Source organism: Dryobates pubescens, chromosome Z (genome assembly GCF_014839835.1).
Source record: "Dryobates pubescens isolate bDryPub1 chromosome Z, bDryPub1.pri, whole genome shotgun sequence".
Classification (NCBI taxonomy): Eukaryota; Metazoa; Chordata; class Aves; order Piciformes; family Picidae; genus Dryobates; species Dryobates pubescens.
This window is the reverse complement of record NC_071657.1, coordinates 124,044,733-124,058,125: the sequence shown is the minus strand read 5'-3', so window position 1 is coordinate 124,058,125 and position 13,393 is coordinate 124,044,733. Positions and strand designations below refer to the sequence as shown.

Genomic DNA, 13,393 nt, shown 5'->3' with positions numbered 1-13,393 from the left:
TTAAAAGGAATTATGTTTATCCTGACAGAGTGAAATACATTTCAGAAAACCGACATATTTGGCTTGGCAAGCTGACTGAAATGATGGAGCCCAAACAGATTTGGGTGACCCCAGCATTTAAGGAATTTCATGCCTCCCCTCCGAGGATATGGAGTACCCCAACCATCAAGAAAGTAATTATATTATTATTATTATTATTATTATTATTATTATTATTATTATTATTATTATTATTATTATTATTATTATTATTATTATTATTATTATTATTATTATTATTATTATTATTAAAAAAAATCTAGTCACTGATTTGCCAGGTGACTGCTGGAGATCATTTAGGTTTCTTGGAACTTATGCTCAAATTATGCTAAAAGAATCCACCATGGCTGCAGAAGAGCTAGTCCTGCTCCCTGGTGCTCATTCCCATTTCTGCACTGCTGCCTGCACAAAACTCAGAATATACAGGTTAGGCAGCACCTTTTGCTGGGTTAGTTTTAGCTCATGTCTGTCAGATCACCACAGTGTAAAACGAACACTTTAGTTTACACAAGGAAGAGTGTGATATGAATGAGGAAATGAGAAGGGATGAGTTTGCTTTCTTCAGGGACAGTGTACATATAAAGTGGTCATGGAATTACAGCATTAGCTCCTGCTCTGGAAAAAGAGATTGGCACTGATCTCCTCTGTGAAATGCTCCAAGATCCACCAAATTTTCCTTAGAGGCACTTCTATAACCAGTATAATTTATTGTTTGGGGAAGCAACAGATATGAGCCCCAGTCAAAAGTTAAAATGGAACCTTGAGGAGTTTGATTATCACAGAGGGAAAAATAGTCAGTATGATTACTCTGGAGTAAAACAAAATAACAGGCAGACATCACCATGCAGTCACTAAAAGAAATGTAGCATAACTTCAAAACATTCTTGTATACATGAGATAAATGATCCTCCCAAATACACAATTGTTCTGAAAGATCGAGAGCTCTATGTGATAGCTCAATTCTCTATTGTCTCAAAACAAGGAAGGTGGCAGGGCAGGGTTAATAGCCTTTTATTGAGTTTACCATCTCAAACAAAGTGTGATAATACCTGGTCTTGAATAGACAGGGTGGTGGCCTTCCTTAATAGCTCTGGAAGAGAGCTCCTGGCTAGACACATAGCTTGACACTGAAAACAGCTAATTTATGTGGAGAAAAGAATTCCCTCTTTAAAACCACTGCAACAGCACCACTGAAAGCCCAATGGCAGCCCTCTGTGCGTACCTCTCTTTGTGACTTGGAGAGATGCCCCCCTGTCAAAAGGGTGTAACAGGACTACAACTTTCAGGCTCCACATGTTGCACCTACCACAGAAGACCTTGCCAGAATGTACACCCATCAACAAGAACTTGGACTAGTCATGTGATAATCCTTGCTGGATCCAAGGGGTGGTGAGAGCTTTTTTTCTTACTTCATAGCTCTCTCTTTTCCTTGCCTTTCTCTTCACATTTTCCCTTTGCTTCAGTCCATTACTGAGAGTTTTCACTGTCTCTAATAAACCAAACTCATCAGCTGTTTGGCATTGGTTTGCTTTAATTTAATTACTCTAAGGGAATTTTTTTGAATCTTAGCATGACCTTTCTTGCTGCCCAGGGTTGGCTTGGGAATCTAGGTCGTTACACTCTGGGGGTAAACCCTGAATAGGAATAGCACTGCCAGGCTTCTAGACACTAATTTGTTATCTGTTGATGAAATATCATTCCTTTCAAACTATCAGTAATGATAGCAAATGGAATATTAGGTCTCACCATGTGTCCCTATGGAATTAGGTTAAAAACCTAACACTTCAGTTCTAGAAAGTGCTACAACTGGTGGCAATAAGGACTAAGCTGAAATAGGAAGTTTCCACATGGGCTTCACAACTGACTGAGAAAATCATTCCCACTCCTGAAAGGAGTTTCTCTTTTCTCTCTCCTTTGTTAGATGGGAGCTCCTTACCTAGAGATCATATCTTTGTATACATACTTACTATGCCAGCTGACACTACAACTAAGCATGATTGACATAGTAATAACGATTTTACATATTGTGTAAAACAACTGTCAGGTGATTAGTATTGAGCTCTGTGTTTTCAGACAGACTTGAGTCACTAACCTCCTGCCAGAAGTTCCTTTATTCCTTGGCAGAAAACTCATGCATCGTGCATGCCACTGGATTTTCACAACGTGAGAAGGATATTTGTTTGGTTTTCAGCTTGCTTGTCTCATTTACCTGTTGACTAAGCAGCTGCTGTCAGAGATTTTGAGCATGTACAGTTGATATGCTGGTGTGTGGTCAACCTTTCTGCAGGATGACCATGCTTGCCTCCCTAATATTTTGAAAATGACAACACTACTGATAAATTGTGATAATCACTCACCTGTAGTCCAGTAACCTCTCCATGAGGCGAGTCACAGTGGCAATTAATGAAACACCACTTTCCCTCCATGTTTCCCGCTCAATTTTCTTCAGCAGACTGAAAGAAAAAGAAGCCAGAACAATGTCAACGTTTATTTTTAACTGTCACTATGACAACCACTCTGCTTTCACCAGTACCTTAATACCTTAGCAACATCTTCGATAGATTTCCTTTTACAACCACCCTCCCATGAAACACAATTTGCAAACAATGTCTTACCTAGGGTAAGGACCAAAAAGTGGAATTCTAGTCCAGGAAGCATTGACAAAACAAATGATTTTTATATTAGCTGCATCACGTTAAAATACATCAAATATCTAATTTTCAGAATATATTAATATCCCAAAGACTTAACAGAACTCTTACATAAATTTTATATATTAATTTCCCACTGATGCATCAGAAAATGGTGAGTTAAAAAAAAAATCTACCTAGAAAAGGGTATTTATAGACTCGATATATCTTTTCAATGGGACCTCAACTTTATTAAAGATTCTTTCTCCTCTCTAATATTTCAATACACATAGAATTTAATACTGGGAAAGGGATTTTAATGAGTCTCCTTCACTTAACAGTTCCTTCTGAGAGTATACTGCCACGCACATGTAAAATTCTAGTATCTTAAATTATCATAAAATCATTTCTTAAAAACTGTTGTGTTGAGTTCTTACACTAATGTAAAAGCAGATTACACACTGAAGTGAAAAGATTTCAAAATGGTGTAAGTGGAGCTATCAGTATAATTATATAATTATTCCATTACTGGCCTCTGATTTTCACTGCTTAGTTTTATCAAATATTGATCATTTGGGCATGAATTTCCCATATTTCCTCTCTGAGGATGAGCAAGGAAACATTTATTTACAGAGCTGGCTCAGGACCTCAGATGTATGACATATGCATGAAAATGTTTCAGCAGTCTCCCTGAAAATACCCTGGTACAGTTAACCTAGAAGACTGAAAATTGCCACACCCATATACTTAGAGCTTTTTATGGAGTTGTTGATAGCATTTCCAAGCCTTCTGTCTGCAGCGGGCAAGCTGTCAGCTCTACTGACCTTCATCTATACCGAGCATGCTTAGTCCCATAAAACTCCTACATTCAAATTTCACCAAACACGCAACAGTGCCCAATAACTCCTACATGCCAACTGCCCTAGCTGTACTCCAGCTCTGTTCAGCTCCTTACATACATGCAATTCTCCAAACTAATTCAACCTAAATGAAGCTGTGCTCTGCTGGAAGCAAGGAGGAAACATTGATCTTCGTTCTGCACCCTTAGATCAATCTTAGACTCCCATGGTCTTAGAAGGCAATCAGACGTGTTAGAAGGCAATGAGATCTCTTTCCTTGACATTCAGAGATGGGTTTCCTGCCATTTCTAACAGAGATAGACAACAAAGCCAGAAAAGGCTGAAACACAAATCCGACATCTCTGCTTTCCATATAGAATATACAGGCCAACTCTGATTTGCTTTTAAATCCCTTATGTTTGTTTCAATACAAGTTTTTTTTTTGTCCAGGGAGAAATAACAGCAGAGTCTGTTACATTATTAAGCACTGATTGTCACACGAAATTCTTCCTTTCTATTGCCTTTCAACCCTGTTAATCAGGAATGTTTCAACCTAAATTCATCAAAGTAATTACCTATAGTTACTGTAGGAAAAGGGTTGAAGTCTGACTTCTCCTATAAAACAGATGGTTTTCATCTGCATTCAACATATGCATGTTCTCTATACATTCATTGCCATGTTATTATAAATGTACCATTTTTACAAATGGGTTGTGTAGATACACTCAAGTACTTATTCAAACTGACACTAGTGTCGACAGTTGAACAATCTTATGAATTCCATTCTGATGCATGCCTCCCCCTTTCCACATACATCTTCATACAGTGCACAGAACACACACTCAGAACAAAAGAGTTGCTCAAATATATCCCTCAGCTTCCTCATGGGTATATCAAGATACACTTAAATTCCTATTACTTATAGCCAAGATGTTCTACAAAGCACTGCTGGAGATAACTCACAAAAACAATGAAAACCCTTCTACCTACTGGATTACATACCACTATAGCCTAATATCTAGGCTCATTACGAACAATTGAGGGATTTGTTTTGTTTTTTAACTTGGGTTCACAAGAATAAGAGAATTCAGTGGGGACACAAAGGACCATAGGCCTCCAGGGATGAAAGCAAGTCTTAGAACCATATTCAGGCTAGCTCAATAATGTAGCAAGTTGATTTTTTATGCCTAAATTGCACTTGTTCAGAACACTAACTCACTAACACTAACACTAACACTAACTCTAACATCTAGATGCCTATTTTGGAGTACAAAATCCTCCAGGAACCTGACGATAGCCAGAGATTCTCTCAGATGGGTCAAAGACAGTATGGGACAGGTAGCAGTCACCACTTTTTTATGTAATAGCTTCATGGCTAGAGGAATGGCCCAGAAACTGGCAGAATTAAATGCCTGCTCTTCTTGAAAGTAACCTTCAATTTTTTTCAAAGTCTCTTTGTCAGGAGCTCGCCAGCCCACATTTTGTGCTTCAATAATGTAGCTATCTAACCTCCAAACCCGGAATGGCATGTTAGGCCAAACTGGAATAGAGCTATAGAAGTAATAAGCTGTCAGCGTCCATCAAAGTCAGAACAAAAGAGCTACTCGAGCATATCCCTTGTTTTCCAAGGACTCTGTTCTAACCACCAACTGTTTAATAAACTGTCCTGATTTGAGGCCAGGCAGATCCTGAGAGGGGCAAAAGAATGACACTCACACAAATGGATTGCAGAAGTGATGGAAAGTTTAAATTGAAAAGCAGTTAGTGTTTTACAGAAGCAAGTGACAAAGATATCCCAAAGCATAGAGTCCCTTCCAGCACACCCAAAGGTCCCCAACACTTCCCATCTCCCCACCTGAAGGTATACCCAAAACCCCCAGGGCTCTTTCTTTCCCCCACTACTGCTAGGCTGGTCTCAGGCTGGCCAGGTCTGAGACTGTTCCCTCTTCTCCTTCTGGCATTAGGCCTAGCCAGGCCTGAAAGGCCTTGACATAACTCCTCCAGCGTTACCTGATAGGGAGCATCTCCCACGGGGCAGAGAGGGAAGAAAGAGAATGACTTTGAAGATGGATTTATAGGGCACAGGATAGTATGGGTATGAAATATGCTGTTTCCTGTGTCTACCTACTGGGTTGGACACTTGGGACACCGGATGTGCAACTGATGTGGCAGGAACAGGAGGGACCCAGCCTAAACTGCCACATAAACTGAAATAATTATTTTCCCTGTGGTAATTAAGACAGGAATTAAATTGCTGTGTTACAGTGTAAGTGTAGATCAGGACACCTTTCATACCACTGAGTAGCAATTACCACACCTAGTATCACATGATAGCAAAATGTTCACTAGTCCATTGTTTACAGCTCTTCCAATGACAGCAGGAGATCATCACTGAGTGGTCATATTCAAGTCAAAACAGCCTTCATCTTTCCCCCACTTTCAATATATTTTTTTCATTTGATAATGACAACTCCATTATAAGGAGTAAATTCTAAGCACAGAATATTTTAGGTGTATCCAGAGATGCTTGTAACTTTGTCCTTGAAAACAGATGATGTTCAAAGGAAAGATGCAGCCATTGTCTTGGGAAAAAAAAAAAAAAAAAAAAAGGACAAATAATGTGGTAGCTGAGAGATTTAAATTAATTTTCCTTTTCAGCCAAACAAAAAACATAACAAAACCTGAAAGTGTCACGCCCACTGCAGATGCTAGATTGCATCCAAAGTAGCTGCAAGCATCCCATTGGATCCTAACTCAACCTATCAAAACTAACCCTGTTGAATCCTCAGAAAGATCAAGTAATATTGTAGCATTTGCTTTCATTAAAGACTACAAAACGGCTGCTTGCTTCAAAACTGCCTTACTGTTCCACAGTCCTTGGGTACATAACACCTTTGTCACTTCAGTCTGAACAAGTCTGCTTTCTTGCAGTGTCTAAAAACACCCTAATATTGTATTGAAGAAATATTTTTTTTTTAAAAAGGCAACAACAAAAAAGCCCCAAAACATGCAGACAGCTCAGACTAACTGACCCCTTGCATTCACGTCCATCTAATTTTAATCACATTCCATCACATGCCCTGTAACACTATGTCACCCTCCATTTTATTAAGAGGTGTTAATGTATGGAGTGAAATCAAACTTGGATAGAGGAACATAATGATAAATAAGTGAACTTGAGCAGTTACTCTGAAATTTTCTAAAGCCTTTAGTTTTACCTTCTGTTATACCAGAACAGAAACAACAAGTACACTGAGGCTGTGAGACATTTTGCAATTTAAATTACTATGTCTTCAGCATTTAGATCTCTAAAAGATTCTCATTATTTTTCACTGTATCTTGTTTAACATCCCTTAGTTTAAATCTAACTAAAAAAGTACTTGAAAAAATGCAGAACATTTCATACAAATATGCTTTCTTACAGAATTTTAAGTTATTTTGGTGACAGACATTCTGATGGATTTTGCACACGAGAAGGCATTTAGACTTCATTTTATAATTGGAGTTTTTTCTTTAAGTCATTAGACTTAATTTTGAACTGTAAATACTGTATTACTAGAATATTGAAATCATCTAACCTTATATTCTCTTTACCCAGATTATGAAGAATTTCGTGACTACTTACAAGTAAGTTCTGCTTTAGCATACTGTTGTTTTCCATGATTTATTAATTTCCATAATATTCTGCCTAATCTCCCTATCCACTTTTGCATCTGTAAATGATAAATATTTAGGAACTCTCTTTCTTAAACCAGTACAAGTACAGATTATTATATATTCACTATGCACAGACACTGAGATCTGAATGCTATTATTTAAGCAAAGACAACAGAAGTACAACTGTTAAAGAAATAGCAATGGTTAAGAAGCCATATAAACATGAAAGGATCATGTGTTTAATAGTACAGAGCATAAAGAGCTTGGAATCCTGTAGAGAAATAATATATATACTAAATACACCAGAAATAAGTGAAATCTTTCACTTAAATGAATTTGAGTTCTGAAAAACAACAGAGACAGAGTTCAGTTATTTTGTACCTGGACTCTGTGGCAATCATTTATTTTGGTCAGCAGGATAACTTATGGAGAAACCTTAGGAACTTCAGCATTATTATTAGCTTTTCCTGTTAAGATTTCAGTGATGTGTCATTTATTAAAATATACTAAAAGGTCAATGAAATTTATAAAATAAAATAGTAAGGCTAATCCTGCTAGAATAAAAATGTTTACATCAAATCAGAAATCAACAAGTAACATCACACAGATGAGTACAAGTTTCTAGCAATACAACATTGCTTATTAAATAGCTTTTTGTTAAATCCCCATGACTTGTTTTCAAAATGTTCCATTTGAGCTTTGCCTATGCAACTAGGAAGCATTTCTTGCTTTTCTGATTTTAAAATTAGTAGGTAGAGAAAAAGAATGTTCTGTGATGTAACAGATTTATCCTTGCCCGATTCTAGCTGTATGCAAGAAGTACAGCCAGAATTTACAGGTGCCATGCAACACCATAAAATGTTTTCTTCCTCAGATTTTCAGAAAAAACTCCAAAATCATCCCAACAACAACAACAAAAAAAAAAAAAAGAAGAAAGAAAGACAGATATCCACAACTGTTTTAAGCATTACTTCTCTACATTGACATTAGCACCCGATACAACCAACCAAAGTCAAGGAATTAGCAGAAGATAAACATAATACTCACATACTGTTGAAGAGCTCTCGGTATGTTTCATCACCTTTACCTTCCGACATTAGGCTGTCCAATTTGTCAATCAGTTTTGCTTCTACCTGCAGCATATAAGTGTGGTGTAAAAAGCTTTCTCTCTTTACCTTTAGTGAGATACAAGAAAACTGAGGGAGGATTTGTTTCTATGTGAAGGACTTTGCTAAATGCACATCTTAGAATTACTGGTTAATCATGTAAATCTGATAAGTCACCTCATCTCTTTGAAGCTTTGAAGCTGTTTTTCCCAAGGTTTGTGGGTTTCCTTTTTTTGGTGGGCTTTTTCTATTTTTTTTTTCTTTTTGAGGGAGGGAGCTAATTTAAATTGAGCAACGTGACTTTAAAACTACAGGCTGAGTAGCATTTGCTGCTGCTAAGGCAGCTATCTATTTATGGAGTCAGACAAAAAGCACACAGCCCAAATAAATTGCCTGAATTCTCACTGCAGGGCTGTAAGCATAAGCCATTTTCTTAGACTTCAATAAAAATATCATATTTTTTTGACCTGCATCTCGCTCTTTATAATTTATTTTTCATAAATGTCTGTACTGTTGTGTAAGAACACTTGGGGGCTCAGGCTTACTTTCCCAACCTTCCTCACCTGCCAACGTATTTGGCTAGAAATCCAGTGTGCTGTATTTATGTATTAGTTATCAAAGAAATTTACAGAACGTATCTGGTGGCTAATGACTCCTTCGGTGTATACTTTAAAGTGTGTTGATTATTAAAAAAAGAAAGAAGTAAGATTACGCAGGGTGTTAATATTTCAAACCTCTTTTTTAGGAGAAATATATTAGGGCAATCACAAATCCAGGGGAGAAATTGTTGTCAAGATGTTTTATTAGAGAATAAATATATTACAATTTACATTTAAATCCAAGCTGAAAGCACTGAGCAGCCAAACAAGTGGATTTTTTCCTGCTTACATAACATGTACTCCTCCGTTCTTAATTGTTTGTTTGTTTTGTGTTTCAGATACAGCTCCCACCCTAAGCATTATGATTGCCTGGGAGCAATTCAAATACTTTTGCTTTCCTCCATTTGAAGCAGCAGGAAGGAGGGCACCGAGAATTGGTTTAAGGCAGTCTGAAAGAACTGAGTGGGAGCTGCAGGAGCAGATGGTACACTTGGTTGTTCCTTCCTAGCCCATTAAGGTGTTTGAGAAACAAGAATACTTGGATCCTTACAGATGAACATTCCTCAGAAGGACCATATGATATTTTTTCATATTAGCAGGAAGGGAAGCTAGTTGAACTTATCTAACCAGTAGTCCATACTGCTCTAAAGCAGAAATGAAAAACCACCACAACAATGTCAGTCATGTTGAAGACAATTTAAGTTTTCTTCTTCACTTTGGCAGGCCATCGATTTTTTATATCTTGTTTTACATTACTAACAAGATAGCATTAATTGCAGAATTTTACTACCCCTGTAGAGAGTAAGAAGGAAAAACCCTGGTAATCATGCTCCAACAGGTATAATGTAGCTACCTTCTCCACCCTGAATCACTAATGGTTAGGACCAGCACTCACTGAAGTGCATGAATTTCAGCCCTGTTTCACAAACAGCTTCATACACAGTACCTGTTTAAAGTTGCCACTTCGCCTTTGCTCCCAGTCCATCATGTCATGGAAAATGGGAATCATGACATTTCTCAGGTCAGGCTGAGGGATCAGGGTCACTTCCAAGAAGGGGCCAATCAATGCTGGTATAAAGTGAAGCTTGTGTTCCCCTGAAATGAAAATTAACATGAACTTGAATGTGAATTGGGTGTCCTGCAAGCTACCAAGCAATCTAAATACTATCTGAAGAATTAAAAAATAGCACATTGAATGTCTATAGACTTTTTTTTAATGTTATGTGCATCACAGCATGCACTATTTCTTAGCCCCAAAAGTGAAAAGCTGCAGAAAATACAACATGAGGCCAACACCATTATCAGAATGTACTATGCAGTACTGAATTCAGAAGTGACAGTGGGCTATCTCTAACCCAAGTTAGTCTTCCAGAAGGAGAACAAAGCAGCAAAGCACTCTATGGGAATTTGCACTAATTTTTCACAGGAATGGTTTGGTTCCTAAGATCTACTCCAGTGTTTACAAAATGGTTATTTGATATTCTGTGCTCATCAAAAAGAGGTAAGTACTTTGATTTTTACCTATCTTTAGTTTTGTGACTACAGAAATGGAAGTATGTATTTTGACTGCAGGAAATGGAAGATGTAACTCAGCTGTTCTCAAAACAACTTCAAAATCTGTGCTAAAATATCTATTAATTCACCATATTATTTAGCAGAAAATGAAGTTCTTGTCAAGGAAGCTAGAAATGGCATAAAGATTAACCATTCAGTTTCAGTTTTCCACAAGTAAGACTTCTGATACCTTCAGAATTGGGGGATTATGAATCACGCTGTCCAGCCTACATCTGCATATTCCAGTGGGCAGTCACCTCAGCTTGCTATTCTGTTTGGTGTCAGTTTTCATGCAAAGGAAAACCAGAATTCCCTTTGCCAGAAACAATTACATGAAATATCCTGACTGGATTGGACAGATTTAATTGGACAGATTACTAGATGAACTTCGTATTGTAACCCACAACACTCTCTCCTATTGAATGGGATCATAATTCCCTCTTTGCATGTATACTCGGTTTCTGTTCAGTAGAAGATGGAGAGATGATGCACATTAAGGTCTTATCATAGCTGGTTCATAGATGGAACCCAGGAGTGAATCCTTGAGGCATCAGTTTAGAAATATCTATCACGTATTGAAATAATTTGGAGGGAAGACTTTTAGAGGGAAGACTTAGAGTGAGTAAACAATACTTAATAAGGTAATTAACACAACAAAAATTAACAAGATAGTAATAACCAAACATTTCTTTGAACATTTCTTTTTCCAGTAAAGGCTGAACAGAAAAACAAACTTGCTGGTGAAAAGATTTATAGAATTGAAATTACAGTATCTCACTAAGCCCTGATAGAGTTCGTATCTTTAATGAGCCCTTTAATGAAGTGAACTATTATTTTCTCCCCAAAGAACATTTAACTGCATTTCTCTGAGGCTCGTACTTTCAAACAGTTTGCAGTTGTAGATTATAAATATAAAAATGTTTCTAAGTTTACATTCAAGCATATATTTCTTTTTGGCATTGTCCAATGTGTCATTTATACATCAGTCAGTGAATTGTTTATGCCTTTATATTTTAGTGCAACTTAGGGGAAGATTTGATGCAGATCTAGCATCTCAGGAGAGCTTCAGAATTAAGATATATGCCTGTTCTTTAAACTGTTTGGCAACAGAACTATAATTGTGAACATAAGTATATTTCCAGCCATAATAATTCTGTCCCCAAAGTACTTTATTTTCTAATTGTGTCTGACAGTATTCTTTCAGCTCTCTGAAGAAATAGTGATCAGGCCAGATAGAGTGTCGAGGCTCAGAAAGCTGAGATTAGCTGTAAAGAAGGGAACTACAGATGATTAAGATTTTCCTAAACTTGACTGGAGACTTTATATGAACTTAATTATCACCAAATCCTCTGTGACTGGTAAGTGTACTTAATAGGCAAAGAATTAATAGTGGCTTTCCACTTTATGAGCTACTGGTGTGTACAACTTACCTAAATTTTGCCACATGCTGAAGATTTCACATCCCATTGTTACCCTCATGTCACCATATCTGCAATGAATTAAAAAGTAAAGCAGAACAGTGAAGGATCACTTAAGAAAATCAAGTTCATATGCTATTCTGTGACACTGTTCAATGAAACATATTCTTTGCAGTCCATGAAAATCTCCTTAAACAGGGATGATTTCTTCCAAATTTTGTGGTTAAATGTATCACTTCTTTCCAAACACTATACATTAATAGTGCAACTGTGAAGCAAAAGGTATTTTTTTCCCAGCAATATTCTGTAGTTGTCTCTCCGAGAGCAAATAATTTTGCTCTAGCTTGAAGAAGAAGTAAGATTAATTCATGGAGAACAGTGCAGTGCCTGACAGAAAAGCCTGAACCAGTGCGAATCAACTTACACACAAACTAGGAATTAGTGTTGGCACTCCTACAACATGCCTGTTTTGCTCCCAATGTCTGAACCAATTTAGGCACTTCAATGAAGACTGCTATCAGCCCTGAATATAAAGAGGTAAAATAAACTCTCATTGAAGTCAGTGGAAATACTGTTAACCATTATCTTCTTGGTAGGCCTTTTTTCAATCTCCCATGTTTTGAGTTTTGATCTATGTTCTAAGTGTTTGATCTATCACAGTTTTCTAGAAGTTGACAGCAGTACTTACTTCTCTAAAACCTTTTTCTTCTTGGATGGTGTGAACATCTCCAGTTGCAGACATAACTGGTTTATAAAAATGACAGCAAGAAAAAAGTACGAATCCCAGATCTATAATAAACATACAGCATTTGGTTATTTCATTTTCTCAGTACCACCATTTTATGAATGCTCAAGATGCAAATTTTCAAATCATACCACTTAAGTCTCAACTAATAAATTACTCAAACTGGTTTTGACTAAATGTCTTTGCATCCAAGTATACTTTTCACCAACCCCAAAATGTTCTGCAAGAATACATCTATTTTACATATTCAACATCTCTTAAGGTTTCAGAGGGGTAGATAATTTTTTTCATCTCTCTCTTACCTGCTAAATTTGAAAACATTTTTTTGGTGTATTTAATAAAAGAATACAAGTTCTGTCTTTAAGTCCAACGCCCAAAAATTTCTGACACCTCAAAAGTTATCACATAACAAAACTCCCATTCTCTAGTCTAGTCTAGTTATTTGCAAATTTCACTTGCTTCAAGCATCACTGGACAAAACTGAAGCCAGGTTTTGTTAACATATTGCAAATATATTGATATTTTATGCAGGTACTTTATAAATCTGATATTGAACTTTCTACTTAAAAGGTTTAAAAATAAATGTAAAGGCAAACCTAAGATACATTCAAATATTAATTATTATAATTCAATTATAGATGCTCCATGGCGGGACGAAGGAAAAAGTGTAGGGGGAACCCTATACCAGACATTGTCATTCTGCAGGATAGTATTAACACTGCTGAACGAGTTTAAGGAATATAGATGCCTTGATGCCTTGTCTATAGGCAGTTCTTTCATCAGTTCTAGCCTCTGAGAATGCGGAG

At 36.9% G+C, this 13,393-nt stretch overlaps 1 protein-coding gene across 6 annotated transcripts in view; it reads right to left on the bottom strand.

The window, feature by feature from the left end:
• Positions 1 to 13,393, bottom strand: part of DOCK4 (dedicator of cytokinesis 4) — a 235,085-nt gene that overhangs the window by 33,322 nt on the left and 188,370 nt on the right. For 4 of the 6 annotated variants that reach the window (XM_054178712.1, XM_054178709.1, XM_054178710.1 and 1 more), the window contains exons 29-34: positions 12,531 to 12,631; positions 11,855 to 11,913; positions 9,817 to 9,965; positions 8,213 to 8,298; positions 2,655 to 2,681; positions 2,397 to 2,492 (exon numbers count right to left, since the gene is read on the bottom strand). In XM_054178712.1, the coding sequence (XP_054034687.1) occupies positions 2,397 to 2,492; positions 2,655 to 2,681; positions 8,213 to 8,298; positions 9,817 to 9,965; positions 11,855 to 11,913; positions 12,531 to 12,631 (518 nt within the window). The remainder of the gene's footprint in view (positions 1 to 2,396; positions 2,493 to 2,654; positions 2,682 to 8,212; positions 8,299 to 9,816; positions 9,966 to 11,854; positions 11,914 to 12,530; positions 12,632 to 13,393) is intronic. The other 2 variants (XM_054178711.1, XM_054178714.1) reach the window with 1 other exon arrangement.